The sequence below is a fragment of the Gadus chalcogrammus genome, chromosome 15 (assembly GCF_026213295.1).
Source record: "Gadus chalcogrammus isolate NIFS_2021 chromosome 15, NIFS_Gcha_1.0, whole genome shotgun sequence".
Taxonomy (NCBI): Eukaryota; Metazoa; Chordata; class Actinopteri; order Gadiformes; family Gadidae; genus Gadus; species Gadus chalcogrammus.
In genome coordinates, this window is record NC_079426.1 from 17457356 (window position 1) to 17476269 (window position 18914).

At 45.8% G+C, this 18914-nt stretch overlaps 3 protein-coding genes across 3 annotated transcripts in view; 2 read left to right on the forward strand and 1 right to left on the reverse strand.

The window, feature by feature from the left end:
- rgs7a (regulator of G protein signaling 7a) overlaps window positions 1-4357 on the forward strand; it is a 51275-nt gene extending 46918 nt beyond the window's left edge. Inside the window, exons 13-18 of the mRNA XM_056608759.1 lie at window positions 357-467; window positions 696-821; window positions 1863-2049; window positions 2429-2518; window positions 4033-4069; window positions 4295-4357. Of these exons, the coding sequence (XP_056464734.1) occupies window positions 357-467; window positions 696-821; window positions 1863-2049; window positions 2429-2518; window positions 4033-4053 (535 nt within the window). The 3' untranslated portion in view covers window positions 4054-4069; window positions 4295-4357. The remainder of the gene's footprint in view (window positions 1-356; window positions 468-695; window positions 822-1862; window positions 2050-2428; window positions 2519-4032; window positions 4070-4294) is intronic.
- Window positions 4358-6237: 1880 nt separating this feature from the next.
- Window positions 6238-15169, forward strand: grem2a (gremlin 2, DAN family BMP antagonist a). The gene is made up of 2 exons (XM_056608985.1): window positions 6238-6639; window positions 13233-15169. The coding sequence occupies exon 2, from the start codon at window positions 13234-13236 to the stop codon at window positions 13819-13821; it is 588 nt and encodes a 195-aa protein (XP_056464960.1). The 5' UTR covers window positions 6238-6639; window position 13233; the 3' UTR covers window positions 13822-15169.
- The window catches only part of fmn2a (formin 2a), a 39532-nt gene continuing 35437 nt past the window's right edge, over window positions 14820-18914 (reverse strand). Inside the window, exons 15-18 of the mRNA XM_056609995.1 lie at window positions 18590-18641; window positions 16989-17138; window positions 15856-15937; window positions 14820-15614 (exon numbers count right to left, since the gene is read on the reverse strand). Coding sequence (XP_056465970.1) covers window positions 15588-15614; window positions 15856-15937; window positions 16989-17138; window positions 18590-18641 — 311 coding nt within the window. The 3' untranslated portion in view covers window positions 14820-15587. The remainder of the gene's footprint in view (window positions 15615-15855; window positions 15938-16988; window positions 17139-18589; window positions 18642-18914) is intronic.

Below are 18914 nucleotides of genomic sequence, written 5' to 3' on the forward strand. Positions count from 1 at the left end.
GTGGGGAAGGGGGGGGGCTGTAAAACTTGGTTGACTAATTGTCATGGCCTTCCATTCAAGAAGCAGGGTCACACCTTTCCTGACTTTTGTCCGTCCATCTGGGTAAAGGTTAAGGAGGAGGGGGGGTGGGGGGGTTGTAGAGCGATGTATTCGCTTCATGAATCCACACCTGTGTATTACACACACTTGTTCTCACCCGCTGGATACACCATACATCAGAGATGAAACATGCAATATAGAACTCAAAAATGTGTTTAATTGAAATGATGAATGATTAGAGTGAAGCCCGGCCCCCCGCCTGCTGAGACATTCCAGGGCATGTTGTTGAACATGTGTTGTTTGTGTTCTGGTGTCAGCTTGCTGGCTTACACGGAGCAGTACATTGAATACGACCCGTTCCTGACGCCGTCAGACCCCTCCAACCCCTGGATATCAGATGACAACGCCATCTGGGAGCTAGAAGCCAGGTGTGTGTTTGAGTGTGTGAGTTTGTGTGTGTCCTTGTACAATATAATGGTTCATTGATTAATTGATTGGTAAGATAATTTTAAGATAAAACATCATTTTGTTCCCAAACATATTTGAACTATACTATTATTATGATTATTATTAATACTACTATGAGTATTTCTTTGCTTTGTACTTATATAACTATAAATACCACTAAATACTTAAATAAAGTCTCCCTTCTGCAGTAAGGAGCCGGGCCAGCAGAGAGTCAAGAGGTGGGCTTTCGGGATAGATGAAGTCCTCAAAGACCCCATTGGCAGAGAACAATTCCTCAAGTTCCTGGAGTCAGAGTTCAGCTCAGAGAACCTAAGGTGAGGCAGTGGTGGCACACACACACACACACACACACACACACATACACATACACACACACATACACACACATACACATACACACACACACACACACACACACACACACACACACACACACACACACACACACACACACACACACACACACACACACACACACACACACACACACACACACACACACACACACAGCTTTGGCCTGTATAGCAACAGGAGTCGGATGCCTCCTCACCGCCCTCTAGTGGTCACAGTCAGCATTGCTTCTGTTAAATGCAAATTCAAGGTCAATGTCGAATTTCACTAAAACTTACTTCCACTCCAAAAAACAAATGTTCATTGATGAGCTATTGTTACCTGTTAACATGGTTGTTAGCCATAGTTGTTAAATTCTATTTTTAATAACAATATTAATCTCAAAGCTGAATTGAAGAGAGAGTATCTTCCAGACGTTGGATCCCTATGACAACCAGAATCCTCCTCTGCAAATAAAATAAATGTGTGCACCAAAATCCTCTATCCTGCAGCCCCGGGCAGATCACCGAGCTCACAGTCAGAACACATTGTGCAGCACATCCACCGCAGTGGTTTGGCAAATACATCCCTGTGTCTATATTAGGCTCCACCTATTTACATGTCTACCTCTCAAGCCATTCAGCCTGATCCATCCTGTAGCGGCTCTGCGTTGACATCCAGCCCGACGCCCCATGCTGTTACTGTGACGTAGCTAACCTGGCTGGCAGTTGTCCTCATCTCAACATGGAGAAACCCGGGGAAAAAGGTGGTCGGAATGGGTGGATATCGGCGTGAGGGCGGGGCTTAAGAGGGAGCGACGTCGGGTTCAGCTCAATGGTTTTAGCGGCGGGAGAAGGAAGATAGGAAGGAGCTGACATTGGTTTAGATTGCATGGGCTAATCGGCGAGAGGCCAGAGAGAGGGATAGCAGAGGGACCGGCGCTGACTGGATGTGACCGATAAAACAGTGACCGACCCAGCCTCCCAACCCTCTGACATCATGAGGCATGTGACGTCATTCTGCAGATTCTGGTTGGCCGTCCAGGAGCTGAAGAAGCGTCCCATCAGAGAGGTCCCCAGCCGGGTGCAGGAGATATGGCAGGAGTTCCTGGCCTCCGGGGCGCCCAGTGCCATCAACGTGGACTCCAAGAGCTACGCAAAGACCACCCAGAATGTCAAAGACCCCGGCCGCTACGCCTTTGAGGACGCGCAGGTCAGCTGGTTACGAGATTGGATTAAAAAATGCAGGGGAGGGTTTTATCCTGCTATCCTCAATTGTTACTATTTTCGACATACTCCAATAAACTTGGATAGAATTATTCATCCAATTATAAAAGGTTAAAGCCTACTTTTGTCTAAACCTTACAATTATTTCAATGTATTGCTCAATTATATACAATTAATTTCCTTTTGTATTTTATCGTTTAGTTCTAAAATAGTATGTTCCAAAATGTGTATCATTATTATAAGTTAAGTATTTATATTTCAGAAATGCCATCCTAGTCCCCATGGTATCATCATAGCCAATTAGTATAACAGTAAACTTGAGTCACCGAATACGTTTGGGTGCTGATAACCCTCTCTAATGACAGGAGCACATCTACAAGCTGATGAAGAGCGATTCCTACAGTCGCTTCATCCGTTCTAGTGCCTACCAGGAGCTATTACAAGCCAAGAAGAAGGTGAACCGCCACTCTCTTACACACCATGACTCGTATTGAATGACACCTCCTTGTTTGGAATGGCACCTCCTAGGTTTGATTGAAACCTTCTAGTGTTTAATGACACCTTCTCGTTTGGAATGACAAGTCCTAGTTTTGAATGACACCTCCTAGTGTTGATTGACACCTCCTAGTTGTGAATGACACCTCCTAGTATTAAAATATTCCTCCTAGTTGTGAATGACACCACCGAGTTGTGAATGACACCTACTAGTTGGAATGACACCTCCTTGTTTTGAATGACCCCTCCTCGTTTGGAATGACCAAGAGGCCTCGGTTGTGACGCTGTTTGGTACAACCAAAACTTTTTTTTGTAGTTCTAATATATAGTTGTTCTACTTTTGTTATGTTGAGGTGTTGGGCAACTCCCAGCTGTAATGGGTTTGAACCCCAATGACCGCATTCAACCTGTAGGCCTCCTGTTTGCTTGTATTGCTGCCATAATGTATATCAATTAGGACACTCATTGCCCTCCTAACCATCCATAGAAGGAGGGATCCCTCACTATGCATTCCTTCTAGAGGCTTCTTCATTGACAATTCATTTATTATCCTTGCTCTGTAGGGAGGCGTGATAAACATATGTCCTGTAAAGCCCTCTGAGACCGAGTGTGATTAAGGGCTATACAAATTAAATTGACGTGACTTGAGCTGGATGCCTAACCCACTACTTGCTCCTAAATGGCATGTATCTTCACTATTCACCATAAGCCGCTTTTGAGTAAAGCGTCTTTTAAATAGTAAACATGCCCCTATCATTTAAAACACCACCCATGTATTAGCTCAAGTTATGGCTCTACAGCTACATCAGCTATCAGATATCATATCATTTCTGATTTACTTTCTTGTCTTTGTCATTTCTCGTGTTCTTCCTCCCATAAGTCGGGAGTGCTTCAGCAGCGTAGAGCGTCATGTGACAAGTTCACTCGAGCCATGGTAACCGCACATGCTGTGGGCGTGGTGTGATAGAAAACAACGCATGCCTGTGGACTGCTGCTCCTCCTGACCTGTGTTGTGCCTCTAAATGACCCGTTTCCCTTAAGGTCCTACTGCTCCTCGCTTACCTGTTATAGCTTAGAGGGAGACTCACTAAGACCACGCCCTTTCCTCATGCTTTCATATGTCCTTCATTTTCACACAAACATACTTTAGAAACAGTGTTGTGGCTGTGGCTCAAAATGTTGTTTTGATTGTTTTTTATTGCATGTGATATTGGTCCAGGCAGAACTATGTATTTACTGAGGTAAATACAAACCTATGAGGTAAAAAAAAACACTTGGGAATCGATTGATACAGCTTGTGAAAGTTTATAATTGTTTCAGATGTGTTTGTTCTTGGCATTTATTTTGCAAGGCAGGGCTACTTAAAAGCAAAGTGGTTTCGGATATTGGTTTGGACCCACACTCTCTCTTTATGTCTTAAAGTGTAACTTTAAAAACAAATGTCTAATACTGTTATCTCTCCCTGCCTCCACAGAAAAGTAAGAACTTGTTCTGAAGGATTTTGCTTCCAGGTAAAGTAGAACATTTTACGTTTAATGTTAGTATTTATAGTATAGTGTGCAACTGAAGTGTCTCGTGACCCTTTTAGTGCCTCTAACACATTTAAAGTGACACGTGAAAACTTAGCGTTTGAACTGCGAATTATTTTAGGATCAAGAATAAATTCGGAAATGAATGCTAGTCAAATGGTTCTCCTTTTCTTCGCTATCCTCTCCATTCATTCCCTCCTCGTTCAGGGGAACCTCCCACCACCGAAGAGACAGAAGATTCTTGTGCCATCATGCTACAACCAACGTAATCTCTCTCACTCTCTCTCTCTCTCTCTCTCTCTCTCTCTCTCTCTCTCTCTCTCTCTCTCTCTCTCCTCTCTCTCTCTCTCTCTCTCTCTCTCTCTCTCTCTCTCTCTCTCTCTCTCTCTCTCTCTCTCTCTCTCTCCCTGTGTCTCTCTGTGTCTCTCTCCCCTCCTCACTGTGGGGCTGAGCGAGACCATTGTCCGGACTCATCCATCAGATGTTTGCATGTCCGTGGAGACCGGGATCCAGCGGAGATCCTCCTCCTCTCTGCCTTTCTGTCTCTCCTCTAAGCACCCGATGAATTTACAGTCTATTGTTTTCTTTCTTTGAAAGGACAAACATTGCCAAATCTGGTGAAAATAATACAAAAAATGTGTAAAAAATAAACTAACTGGCGAACTTCGAGAAACGGCAAGCAGATTTAAGTTCCAGACATCGAGACAGGAATCGGACGCAAACAGTTTGCCGCTTTTTTTTTCGACTCGAGCCGGAAATTACGATGTTGGACAGAAAAGATGAAAAAAAAACTAGCTGTTGAAAAAAATAAGAAAATGCCAACTTAAAGTAAAAAAAAGGAATCTTACCAATGTCATCATTGTTCACTGTCTGAGATCGCAAAATACGCAATGGGAGGTGTTGTATGGTATGCATATACAATATATATACATAGAAATATATATGATTATTTATTGGCCATTTATTTTGCATTGCGTTACTTTTACTGCACTTCAATACTTAGCACATACGGTATGAATTGCACTTGTAAAGTCCATTCAATGAAAAATGTCTATTGTCTTATGTAGAACGTAATTATTTGTTATTCTCTTCTGCATTTATTTTTATAACATATTTAAAGACACTTTTACTTAAAATGTATTATTAAAGTTGGCCCCTTGATCTGTTTTCCTGTTCTGGCTTGTATTTTGACGTTCTTAGCTTCCTTTTTCAATATGTAACATGTTAACTAATTACATCTAAAAGCATCTGTGGTTAATATACTCTACTATTTTTACTGTATAACAGTGTGCACGTAAGCCTAATACCACTAGGTGGCAACATATCATTTCCCTAAAGCAGGGATCAGTTGAAGCCAGGGCACTGTGACGCATTGTGACTTCTTTATAGTAGCGCATTTAAGTGAAGTTTGATCGTTTTCTGGTCTACTGAATTTTTTGTTTTTCCGTCCATCTATTGTATTAATGTATTCCGCTTTAGCTCATCTGCGGGTTTCCTCGTCCTGCCGAGGCATCACTCTTTAGTGTGTGCGTGTTAAAATGAACCGCACCAGACAAACGGCGTCAATGTTGCGTCTAGAAACGTGAATAATGCGAGCAATTTCTAAGCCTCCCGTCAGCGTCACTGGGCGCAACCATGCAGTGATTCATGCGTTGTGGCCGCGTGTCTATTTAAACCCTTCTAATGTCAATGTGTGGTCACTCAATTGATCCCATAGGCAGACGATAGATGGACAGTTAGACCTTTGTTTTTTTGGTTGTTAAAGTGCATTGTTTGTGAAAAGATATGTCTGTGCTTTCAAAGGTCATATATAGAAGGAAAAAATAGATTAATGAACGGTTGTCTAGCGGCCTCAAGTTTGCCTAAATCAGGCGGAATATAATTATACCATGATCTGCTTTATTCGTTGAGAAAGGAGTAAACCCCCCACAAAGAAACAGGGCTGATACAAACACACACGGGGAAGACGCTCGAGAGGGGATGCCCGGAGAGAAGGAAACATGGGGGGGTGGAGGGGGGGGGGGGCTGGAGACCTTAATGTAGTAATAATAAGTGTGGCTCTGGGTTGAGTCGCACTGTGGGCCAATAGGAGAAGCCCTCCCCGTCTTGAGGAGGGAGTGGAGGAAGGTGGTGGTTGGGGAGGGGGGTCAAGTAAGACAAGTACTACAGTGAGACGCGCGAGCACTCTCATAGACTCAGACCACAGCTCCAGTCTCCACGGGACTCTGATATTATAGGGCTCCTACTTACTGACAGCAACTTCCAACAAAACATCCCCTCGGTATATAAAATAAAACCTGAGAGAGACCAGAGGGTCCGATTTGCGAGGAGACGCGTCTGGAAAATGGAGAGTTTTATACAAGTCTGACATTTTCAGCGTTCAGGAGGAGGAGAAGAGAGCGAGCGAGGACCAACGCTGACAGGGATACTACGGATCACACGTTGCCATGGAAACCGCAGGCTGGGAGCGGTCGCGAGGACCATCCAGGGTGGCCTTCTCTCCTTGACTCGAGACCGTATCATCCTAGTACCTAGCCAGCTGAGAGAAAGAGGTAGGTCTCCAACTAGTATCACTGATGCCCTGATACTTCAGACGCACACATGCAAATCATATTGGTTTTACTTCCACAAAAAATTTCGGAACTAACTTTGTTAGTTTCTGGATTTCATTTTCCAACATAAAATCTAGGAATACAATTGTGTCAATAAAAATAAATAGACAAATAAAATCACCCATAACAGTATTTGCTGGGTTTATTCTAACATGAAGACTGTTTGTTTCCAGTTCATAAATGTTTTGTAATTAAATCCTTATGCAGACTATTACAAAAAAAACAACTAGAGGCATAGCGCTACATAATGACAATTAATTGGCCAATAATAAAACATTATTTATCAAAATATAATAGCGTAACACGTTTCTGTGCAATAATATAATATATGCTAACACATATACATAAAAACACATAATTGTATAGTTATTATGTTGAATCAATACATTATAATCTATAACAATATCATTCACTTATTGAGATAACTATTTAGATGTGGAGATGCATGTACTTGTAGGGGAACAGTGTGGATCATGAAGTGAATGGGAGCCTCAGTTTGTTAGTGAATGGATGGATGCCTAAGGGAGTGTGGTGTGTAATTTGATAGACACTAGTTGTACAACATCTTGCTAACACTGTCTGTGCCATGGCTAAGGCTCTCCCTGGCGACACCTAAAGTAAAGAAAAAACAACACAATTAAATAAATACATAAACAACCCAAGCCTTTAAGGCAGTGCATGGCATTTCAAATAAAAGCACCATCTAACTGACTATAATTAGCAGCGAAGCGGAGGTTTGGGTGAATTAGCATTGCGTGCAGGAGAATTAGTCAACGTTGAGTGTAAGCTGTTAAGTATGACAGTTAAATGTGAAGTTTTTGACAAATATATCTCAAGGGCATTATAAATCAGTATTATTTGTGTGTGTATCTGGCAGAGGAAGAAGTTATATCTTATAGTTAACTGAATTTTTTTTCCTATGCATGTGTACCTTTTAACAGAATACCATTTGTGCATATACGTGCGTTTGTGTGCATGAACCCGTGTATACGTGTGAGTTTGAACCAGGAGTGTGTCTGTGTGCATGTGTGTGTGTCTGTGTGTATGAATGTGTGTGTGAAGGTGTGTTTGTGTGTGTGTGAATGTATGTTTTTGTGAACGTTTGTATCAGTGTGTGTGTTTGTTTCTGTGAACGTGTTTATCAGTGTTTCTTTGTGTGTTTGTGTGTGTGTGTGTGTGTGTGTGTGTGTGTGTGTGTGTGTGTGTGTGTGTGTGTGTGTGTGTGTGTGTGTGTGTGTGTGTGTGTGTGTGTGTGTGTGTGTGTTTGTGTGTGTACGTGTGTATCAGTGTGTTTGTGTGTGTTTGTGTGTGTGAATGTGTTCACCGGTGTTTGTATGTGTGTATGCGTGTGTGTTTTTGTCTGGTCGATGGCGGGAAGCTGCCCTTCTAATCTATGTTAGTGCTCTGTTGACCGCACCACCGTGTCCTGTCCCCTCTAAAGTCCCAGAGGACACAACACAACACACACACCAAACACACACACACACACACACACACACACACACACACACACACACACACACACACACACACACACACACACACACACACACACACACACACACACACACACACACACAGCATGATAGAAGACATCATTTGATGAATCTGGTGCCAAAAAAGACTCCACTCTTCTCAGAACCTCTCTCACCTATCAACACCATCATCCCCATAGCTTCAATTAGCAACACAACCTTACCACGAGCACACAACACCAACCCCATCACTGATCTGCCTCAGCCCCGCCCCTACGCCCCCTACAGGGCGCAGCGCATCAGAGCAGCCCCCACTTTAACCCCAAACCCCACCACCCCCATCTGGGTAAGTATCGTGTCGGAGCGAAGAGTCATTATTAAGATGGATCGTGGTGACAAACGGCCTTAATCAGCCCAGGGCCCGCGGCGCTGCGATGATGCACATTTGCACCCGGATTCTCTTTTTCCACAACTGTTAATGAGCCGGCAGCAGAGCCCCGTTTAGGAGAGTGAGAGTCCGCCAAGGCAGATAATGACATGGTTACACTCTCGGTGTAATGGGCTCCAAGTGAAAACACTGGCGGTCCCTCGCACAGTGTGAACGAAACCAAAGACCATAGGGCCCCTAGCCACACTGCACTGTTATTCTCTCTCTCGGTCTCTGTCTCTCTCTCTCCCCCTCCGCCTTTTGTCCCTGCTGTCTCTCTCTCCTATGTTTCTATTTATACTATATAAATAGTTATATGATTATAAATACACACACCTATATAGGCCTATTTGAAATACATGTACTGTGTATATATATGCTGTCAGTTTGCATCTGTGTGGTCACGTATATATGTGTAGGCACATTTTCCCGTGTGTATGTGCGTGTGTCTGTATGTGTGAATGTTGGGAATGCATCCGTGTGTGCGTGTGTATATGTATGGACATTTGTATGTTGGCATGCATGTGTGTGTGTGTGCTTGTGTGTGCATGTGTGACTGAGTGAGAGATGGAGTGTGTGGGTGTCCACGTCTGTGTTCGTCTGTACGTTTGTGTGTGTGTGTGTGTGTGTGTGTGTGTGTGTGTGTGTGTGTGTGTGTGTGTGTGTGTGTGTGTGTGTGTGTGTGTGTGTGTGTGTGTTTTAACAGTGTTTAAGCTGCATGGTGAATTAAACGCTGTTCTACTGTAATTAACTGCACTTAGCAGTCTGAGTATGAGACACAGTGACGCACCTATAATTGAGGCATCAGGTTTTGTTTGTTTTAACCTGCCTTTGAAGACACGCTGGGAAAATCTTTCAGCAGGCTTAGCGGTAGCGCTGGAGTGCACATTATCGTCTACATGTGAAAGTCCAGAAATTATAGAATATTTTCACTGAACGATTTCGGAAACACAAAACGAGCACGAGAGCAGAGGTGGTCATTAAGCAAGTTTTTGTTTTCGCTCGGAGACCCCGGAGCTGTAATCGGGGGGGTGACTTGGTGTACTACAATGTGTTTCCAACCGACGGATGGAAACAGACACACATTCCGCTGGATAATAACAGCTATTTTCAGCGAGCAAATGGTGTCTAGCTCAGCAGTCTCCAAGCGGTCCCCTTATTTATTTCTGGTATTTATAATTTCATTAGAGTATTGAAATTTGGAACTTTTGGTCTGCCACAGTTCAGTAAAAAGAAACGCTCCTCAGAGTACTTGTGGCGGTGGTCAGAGTGTAGGATTGTGTTTATGGACGTGTTTTGTTTTCAGAATGAAAGATATGGTGCGAGTCTGTCTGAGCTTCGACACGAGAAACCACAGTCTCCTTCTGTCTCCACCCATTCCTGATTACTAGCGTATGTCAGAGACAGAAAGAAAGAGTGAGGGAGGGGGAGAGAGAAAGTGACACATATCTGACAAAGGAGATAACCATAGAGAAAGTTAGAAAATCCATGAAAAAAAGAGAACGGAAGATGGATTCTGAGATGAGCTGTGAGAGAGAGAGAGAGAGAGAGAGAGAGAGAGAGAGAGAGAGAGAGAGAGAGAGAGAGAGAGAGAGAGAGAGAGAGAGAGAGAGAGAGAGAGAGAGAGAGGGAGAGAGATCAATAGAAGTAGAGAGGAATACAGCTTAAAACAGTAAGTTCATTACCCCCCCCCCACGACCCCTCTCTGTCTCTCTCTCAATCTCCCTGACCCTTAAAACCAGCACCCCCCCCACCACCTGAGACCAGGCGACCCAGTCCCTCCCCAGTCTCTCCCCATCCCTCCCATGTGTCAAGCCATTGCAGAAAGCCGGTCTAGTCCGGCCGCTGAGATTGATGATGGTCGCGCTGCAGGCTCCGTCCTGTCATACTCGGGTCCCTCAGAGTTTGGAGGAGAAGGAGATGGATGTGGGGGGGAGATGGGGGGGGGGATCATCCGTCATGCCCCCCGCCTTTCTACAGTGGGATCAGCTGATCGTCCCCCCCTGGTACCAAACCCTCCCCTGGGCTCCGTAACTCAACCACAGCACTATGGATATGATTATGGTTCAACAACAGTAAAGAGGCACTGGGGGTGGGGTGGCTTCTGGTGGTCAGCACAAGGGTGTCGGCCCAAGGTACGATGGTTTCTTGATGTGCAGTCAGCGGTCAAGGGACACTGCTGGCTGTGACTAATAGCCGTGTTGTAGACGGAGGGGTGGCGCGGGGGGAAGATGGAGTGGGGGTCGAGACCCCTCACTCTTTCAGTGGGTGGCTGGGAGGAGGGAAGGAGCAGAGGGTCTCCACTGTCATAACTCTTCCTGCATTGTTTGAGCCTGCGTCTGTGTGTCTCTGTATGTGTGTGTGTGTGTGTGTGTGTGTGTGTGTGTGTGTGTGTGTGTGTGTGTGTGTGTGTGTGTGTGTGTGTGTGTGCGCGTGTGCATGTGTGTGTGGGTGTGCATGTCTGTGTGCATGTGTGTGTGTGTGTGTGTGTCGGTGTGTCTGTCTGTGTGTGTGTGTGTGTGTGTGTGTGTGTGTGTGTGTGTGTGTGTGTGTGTGTGTGTGTGTGTGTGTGTGTGTGTGTGTGTGTGTGTGTGTGTGTGGTGTGTGTGTGTGTGTGTTTTTGTGTGTGTGGTTGTGTGTAGTTATCTTTGGCCTGAAAGCCATACCCACTCCTACGGTGCTCTGGTTGCAGAAGGTGATTTCTCCAAAGCCATTAGTCACGAGCCTGGTGCCTTGGACATCCTGCGCTGCCTCGGGCCAGGAGCTCCGGTCGCCCCCGCACCTTTGGTCGCAGGGTCCCTAAATCTGATGGTTTGGCCGAGTCTGAACAAGGGCCCTGCTGTCAATCTGAGTTCCAAGTCTCTGCTGAACACATCTGACTCCGTGGCAGCACCTCTAAAAGTCGGTATGGTTCCGTCGTTCTGTACGGGATCGAGACTGGGCTGCAGAATGAGTGAAGGAGCACATTCTCTTGAGAACCTAACATGGAAAACCAGCCCTTGGCAAACCTCCACCCTCTTTTTTGTAATTTCCTACTCAGGGTTTTTTCGACGGGGGTTAAAAAGTAAAAGCCAGCGCAGAATTCATCTTGCGGCACATTTCTGTCCGACGTACAAAACACCATAAAGGTGAACAGCTGCTGTCTGCATTACCGGGGCCGTGATGTAAAGACGTCAGATGTCCTCCGGCATGGCTCCGGATCATTCCGCCGTGACCCTGAGGGGTCAAGGCCGGGAAGAGAGAGAAAAAAAGAGAGGCGAGGTAAAGAACAAAGTCGATCGTGATAAAGTCATTTGTTCCATGTCAAAGTGAGACCAGGTCCAGGAAAAAAAAAGGGGGGGGAAGGAACAGAAGAGAGAAAAAGAGGGACAGATATTGAGAAATGTGCAGAGCACAGTAGAAGTAAGAGAGATGTCGTTGAATGTGAGCGGTCGCTGGCATCTCGGCGGTTTTGGTTCGCCGTCTGAATATCTGAGTCTGTGTCATGCAACGCTCGGCGAGAGCCACATCTGCTGGAAAGATGCTTGAGTGATGGTCAAAAATGTGCTGGCGCTAGAGAACCCTGACAGCGCTGCGCACTGACACATGCACGGCCCTGAACGGCCCTAAACAACAAAGTTGCTCCTTGGCCTGTGTGCCTGGACTCCAATAAAACACAAATACATCTCGTACCTTTCTACTTTCTTCCTGTAACAGAGACAAATGCGATGTGTGCGTGTGTGCTTGTGCTCATGTTTATTGTGCTGTAGTAGGAGACAAGACGGGCTATCTGTGTGTGTGTGTGTGTGTGTGTGTGTGTGTGTGTGTGTGTGTGTGTGTGTGTGTGTGTGTGTGTGTGTGTGTGTACGCCTGGGGCACGTGCACACACAGATCGGTGTGTGTTCACGCTTGAACGCATACGTCGGCCCCATGGGTCGACCCTCGGATATTATAGGTCAGCGCCAGTTCATGTTGCTCCGTGCAGTACACAACCGCCGCAGAGTCTCTGGTTGGACTCCTGAAGGGCAGGCCGTCTCCAGCCCCGTCCCTAATAACATGCAGATGGCGCTCTCTAATGCCTGTTTACATATCTGCGGCATAGTTCACGACTAGCGTAAGCAAAGCCCTAATTATTTTAGCCGGCGACGAGACCAATAAAATCAACTTCCCTTTCTCGTTATGGGTGTTTAAGTGTGCGCTTTGATGCCGGTGCTCTGTTTATTTATGGAAGAGTTGTGTAGCCGAGAAGAAAGCAAATAGAAGTAATGACACGGAGACGCTGACAAATGGGGGCCCCCAGTGATGAATTAATTTCCTCCACGAGGCCTGGGAGGCTAGAGCGTCCAGGGAGAGAGAGAGAGAGCGTGGAGCGAGCGGAGGTAGTTCCACCATACATACACATTTGGAGTGCACTTGGAAGCAATGATTGGCAACATCGGCAGCGATGATTGACTCTTCCTCGCTGAAGGACATTATAAAAGCTTTCAGGTTAGCGTGTCCCCGACGGCGCGATTCAGTTTACACACGTACACCAAGTGTGTACAACTCATCATATCATGTTATACCAGATGCATGAAGGCCAAAATGGGCCTATGTACAATACTCACATCACAATGTACACACACTTTTTCTCTCCCTTTTCCCCCGTTCAGAATGTTTTGGAGAATCGCCTTCCCCGTCCTGTTGGCGGGCGTGCTCTGCATCACCGCGGAGATCCGGAAGCTCCGCCCCCAGGGCTCCTTCCCGTCCCCGTACAAGACCAAGGGGAACCTGTCGTCCGAGCGACACCACGCGCGCCTGCCCCCGCGGAAGCCCGACGTGCTGTCCTCCAGCCGCGAGGCCCTGGTGGTGACGGAGCGCCGCTACCTGCGCAGCGACTGGTGCAAGACGCAGCCCCTCCGGCAGACGGTCAGCGAGGAGGGCTGCCGCAGCCGCACCGTGGTCAACCGCTTCTGCTACGGCCAGTGCAACTCCTTCTACATCCCCCGCCACATGGGCCCCACTAGCACGGGCCAGGGCAAAACTCGAGGCCCAGGCTCCGGCTCCAGGAGAGGAGGCCACAACAAGGCCCAGCAGGAGCCCTTCCAGTCCTGCTCCTTCTGCAGGCCGCACCGCGTCACGCAGCTCACCGTGCAGCTGGACTGTCCCGGCTCGGACCCGCCCTTTAGACACCGCAAGGTGCAGAGGGTCAAGCAGTGCCGGTGCATGTCTGTGGACGTGAGCAGCCCCGGGAAATTATGAAAAATCAGCGGTGCCCCCCGAATGAAAACTAACGACACTTTCAAGGGGTTCGAGTGATCGTCTCACTTGACATAATCCTGGTCGTTGGGACGATCCTGTTTGTGCATCACTAGCTGGACTCAATAGTAAGCAAAGCTTCAAGGAAAACTGAAGTCGCTATATCAATTCAGTTCCGTTCAATAAAGAACAATAAGACTTTAATTTTGACAGGTCCCTGCAGATCTATGCGGACTGTTGCTGTTCTGATGGAGTTCAAAGACTGATGAAGCAGACAGTCCTGAACATTCACGGTGTTGCGTCCTTACTCCTATTGCTATTGAGTTCCGTTCACTTGAATGTGTTTCATCTCATGTGAACAGATACAGATTCAAGCTGGCACCAAACTTGTAGTTTAAGTGAACTTATTTATAAAGCCCTTCACCAAAGTTACCCTCCGAAAGAGTTTTCGATTTTCAAATGAAAATTGTAGGACATCCCCTAACCGCATCTCCTACAAATGGAAAATATCCTAATTTCTGGGTGCCTTTGGAGAAGTTTAACTGCCTAGAACAGAATAGTCTGGTCAAGTAGTGCAGCAATGACACAATGCCAATAGGACACTTACTACTCATTCTGTGTTCAGATCTTTGTGTGATAAGCTTAGCCAAGCTACAAGCTATTCCGTTTAAAATGGAAGAAAATCGAAATTGAATTGCAGTTTCCCCAAAGGGGTGCTATTAACTTTATAGAAAAGGCCTTAACCAAAAGTAAAGAAAAACACAGCCAGAGCCAATCACATTTTTCTGTATACTTTTTGCTACAAATATTATAGCCAGTAAAATAGATAGTGTATTATGTAAGCTGGGATGAAATGTAATATGTGTATACATATATATATATATATATATGTCAAAAGTTTATTAAATATATTTCAATTAAGATTTTTTGAGTGGATATACTTTTTGATCAAAGGTTTGTTTGTATAACACTAATAAAAACAATACATATCATAACTGCTTTTGTATTTCTTCTTTTATTTAACCCATATTACTAGATTAAACAATACAGTTTTACGGTCAAAGGCATTTTAATAAAAATTCATGTGGGATCACAAGGAATGATTCTGCTGCTCCAAAAGGACAGGACTGGACATGGAAAGGACAACACGTATGACATGTAACAATATCGCAAGACATATAGCAACATCAGTGGATTCACACCAGGAGGTAAAAGACGATTTAAGTAATAAAGTATGCTGAATCCCGAGGACAAAGGTTATGGCATTGTATACGCTCATAAACACCTACTATGCATCGAAGAGTCTGTAAATAAAAATATAGAATAAAGCTCCAGTGGTATTGTCACAATACAGCTAATGTTCAATAAAATGATTTCTTTCCAGTGTTTCTTTCATGTTTTGAATAATAAGTTTTGAAAGTCAGCCTCTTTCAAGTCATGAATTCAACCACTTCACTTTGCTATATCTATATCTATTCATAAATATATATATATATATATATATATAATTTCTTCACACTGCTTCGACTCATTTTATGAGCCATATAAAATAGTGGCAACCTTAGAAAGTTCACACCTTTTTATTCCACTCTATTACTCTTCTACTTTGAATGTGCCAACAACAACCTGCAGATCTGGAAGCAACACAAACCAGCCCACAGGAACACGCAGAGCTATAGAAGTGTCAAGACGGGTCACGTCAGACTGGGACAACATGGATTCCTCAACCTCGTGCACAGCGATGGAAAAGATGCTTCCCAGTCCAGGCCTCAAATCTTCTGACTCAGTTTGGCTTTCTGTGGGACAAAGAGCACATCCACGTTTTTGGTTAGCAGCAGAGTAGCGGGCAGCGACGCTAACCTATTAGCGCAGGCACAGGGCCGAGGCGTTCTGAGAGGCGTCAGTGTTGTATGCTGCCGCCAGTCAAATAAGAGAATGATATCTGACACATGAAAAGGTATCACAAAGCTAAGGAGTGGATATGTTTAGCTTAGTACGGCAATGGTAATAACTGGATGATAACGATGTAAAACGTACTATTCCGGAGGCGTGTTTAGGTTTGACGCTGTAGGCGGCCTTCTCCTTGGCCTGTTTGAAACATTCCTCCGCCATTTTTACCCTACACAAGAAAAGGAAAAAATAAATTATAAACACAGTTAGAACGCGAGCGATGGAGTGACACAAGTCGTCATTGACCAAGAATCACGAGACGTACATGAACACACACACACACACACGCACACCTGAAAATGTGCAAAAACATGAAAACAAAACAGAAAAGTAACTAACTTTTTAATTTTTTATAATTATTCCTAAGTGCTTCGTGGCCCTAAACAAAAAAGGCAAAAAAGATCTTGGATAAATATTCACCGTAAGAATCTCCTTTACACTGCCATTATTATATTCATGTTTGTTGGTTACCTTTGCATGTTTGAGTAGCATTACAACCGAACGAGATACTTTCAAGATAAATAGATTGGACTGATGAAGACGGGAGTATTAAAAGGGGATGCTGGTCTCAGACAAGGTCAGCTTGTTAAAGCCTCATCAATTTGTTTCATGCCTCTCCTACCGAACAAGCAACCTCAGGCCGATCAAGCTGCCTTCAGAAACAACACATCACATTTTGCAATCTTCATTTGACATAATGGTCCAATTTGTCTGTCGTTTACATACGGACCAGTATCTGTGGAGCCATCAAACCACTGGAAGCTATCTGGATGCTGCATGTGTTCTTTTCATTACCGGGGTGAGGAGAAGGATTTGGGTCATTACAACTCTGTTCCCTCCATGAATTTGAATGACTCTGATAGGATCTTCGGTGAGCACGGGATGTACTGTATGTTATTAATGGTTTGGGAACGCACGCTCGGCTGGACGTCCAAATGCAGGAACATTGGCGCAAACTTTTTGCCGGGCTATTTTCTTAAGGGGACCGAGAGAAAACGGTCTACCATACCTGATGATAGAGACACATGACGCAGATCCTGCAGATAGCGTAGCTAGCCTGAGCGCGGGGAGGGGTGAGGGGGGCTAAGGTTGAACATGGCTGCAGGCACGTATGTGTGCGTCGTTAGGGGAGGAAATGGCAGTCAGGGAGCCTATAGTGGTGGCGGTGGTGTACGGGTGGAGCGGGGGGAAAAGGGTTGTTAAAGGGTGGTTCTGCTCACCGCTCCTTCAGAATGGTCTTGTTCTCCTTCTTCCACTGCTCCTTGAAGTCGGAGGTGAACTCGTGCCACACGGAGAACAGCGTGTTGGGGGAGACATCCTTCTCGCCCGACTTGGGCTTCACCGAGAAGAACACCACGAGCTCCACGAAGCTGGGGAGAGAGAGGTGAGCGGAGACCTTAGGACAATGAATCATCACAGGGCCTGAGATTAGGCAGAACTGCACCAGGTCACTTCCAAATGGGGAAAGGCTTAAGGGGAACGGGGACTGGTTCTGTAATGGAACTCTTTTAATGAGATTTGATGACATATTAACAACATAAGCAAGACAGAAGACAAATATATGGTGCCTTTTACCAAAAATCAATGCTGCATATAAAACACAAACAAATACACACATACACATTTACTTTTTTAATTCACAGTTAAAATCCAGCATTGAGGAGATGTTGAATAGTTGTATTGCCACACACACACACAGTGTGCAGCAGAGACAATCCAACATGGTCAAGGTAAATACATCTCTGCTCAGGTTTACTACTACACGTCCTCATCTCATGTAGTAGTAATGTCTACATGCAACATGCCTGTATGTCACCTCACATGCGTTGGTTAGGTGCGGTGGGGGGGACATGTACACAAGGTCCAAGGTTAGAAGGAGGGAGGGAGTGGGGGAAGCAGACACACAGCAGAGACCTGAGAGACAGAGAGAGAGAGAGACAGAGAGAGAGAGACAGAGACAGAGACAGAGACAGAGACAGAGACAGAGACAGAGAGAGAGAGAGAGAGAGAGAGAGAGAGAGAGAGACAGTCCGACACACACAGAGAGCCAGAGCCAGAGAGAGACGAAGAGACAGAGAGATAGACAGAGACAGAGAGACAGAGACAGAGACAGAGAGAGAGAGAGAGAGAGAGAGAGAGAGAGAGAGAGACAGTCCGACACACACAGAGAGAGCCAGAGCCAGAGAGAGACGAAGAGACAGAGAGATAGACAGAGACAGAGAGACAGAGAGAGAGAGAGAGACAGTCCGACACACACAGAGAGAGCCAGAGCCAGAGAGAGACGAAGAGACAGAGAGATAGACAGAGACAGAGAGACTGAGACAGAGACAAAAGAGAAACAGGAGGAGGCAACGGAGGCGGGAAAGTGACAAAACGTCGCCGCCATTTGCGGCGGTTGATCAATACGGTGGACAGGTTGGGGTCTCCTTTGTTTGGAGTGCGCTATAGGAACGCATTCCTAGCCAGTGTTAACAGAAGCCTGGAGCCAGGGCCTGTCTCATAGCGCTGGTCTTAGATAAACAGCACAGACACACGGCATGGGGGGGGGGGGGTCTCCTCCACCTACAGCGCTGCGCCGCGACCTGCACCCAACACGTAGGTGGAGTAACCTGGAGAACCAAATATTGACAAAGGAGCCGGGTGATAACTCTTAGAGTGGAATGGAGAGGGGGGGGGGGGGGGGGGGGGGTGGAGGCGAAGAGGATTATGGCACAGGCTTGTTCCTGCTGTGGGAAAAAAAAAGATTTATAAATTCGCATTTTAAAGGTGAAGATATGGGGGGATTGAGGGGGCACGGGTCAAAGAATCAAGAGCCTCTTACATCTCCTCAGTGGCCGCGAGCTGTTTCTCCTGCGCCTCCAGCTCTGTCTTGGCTGCAGGAGGAGTGAGAGAGTGAGAGAGGACAGCAGGAGAGAGGTTACAGAGGAGATGCCAGACAGCGGATGCAGGATCACACAATTAGTCATGAAGACGGTTCGCGTCTGCCACCTTCTCTAAATACTAGGTATACAGTACACAGGGGGGGGCCCGCATGCCAGCCCGTATCCAGCCGAATGTCGTTCACAAGGTCAGCGGCGAGCCACAGTGTTATTAAGTGTTGGATTGTCCACCGTTACACCGTTGACAAATGAGCCCAGCAGATTGCT

Excerpts from the sequence above, each read along its gene's own strand:
- grem2a (XM_056608985.1), top strand. The coding sequence starts at position 13,234 with ATGTTTTGGAGAATCGCCTTCCCCGTCCTGTTGGCGGGCGTGCTCTGC.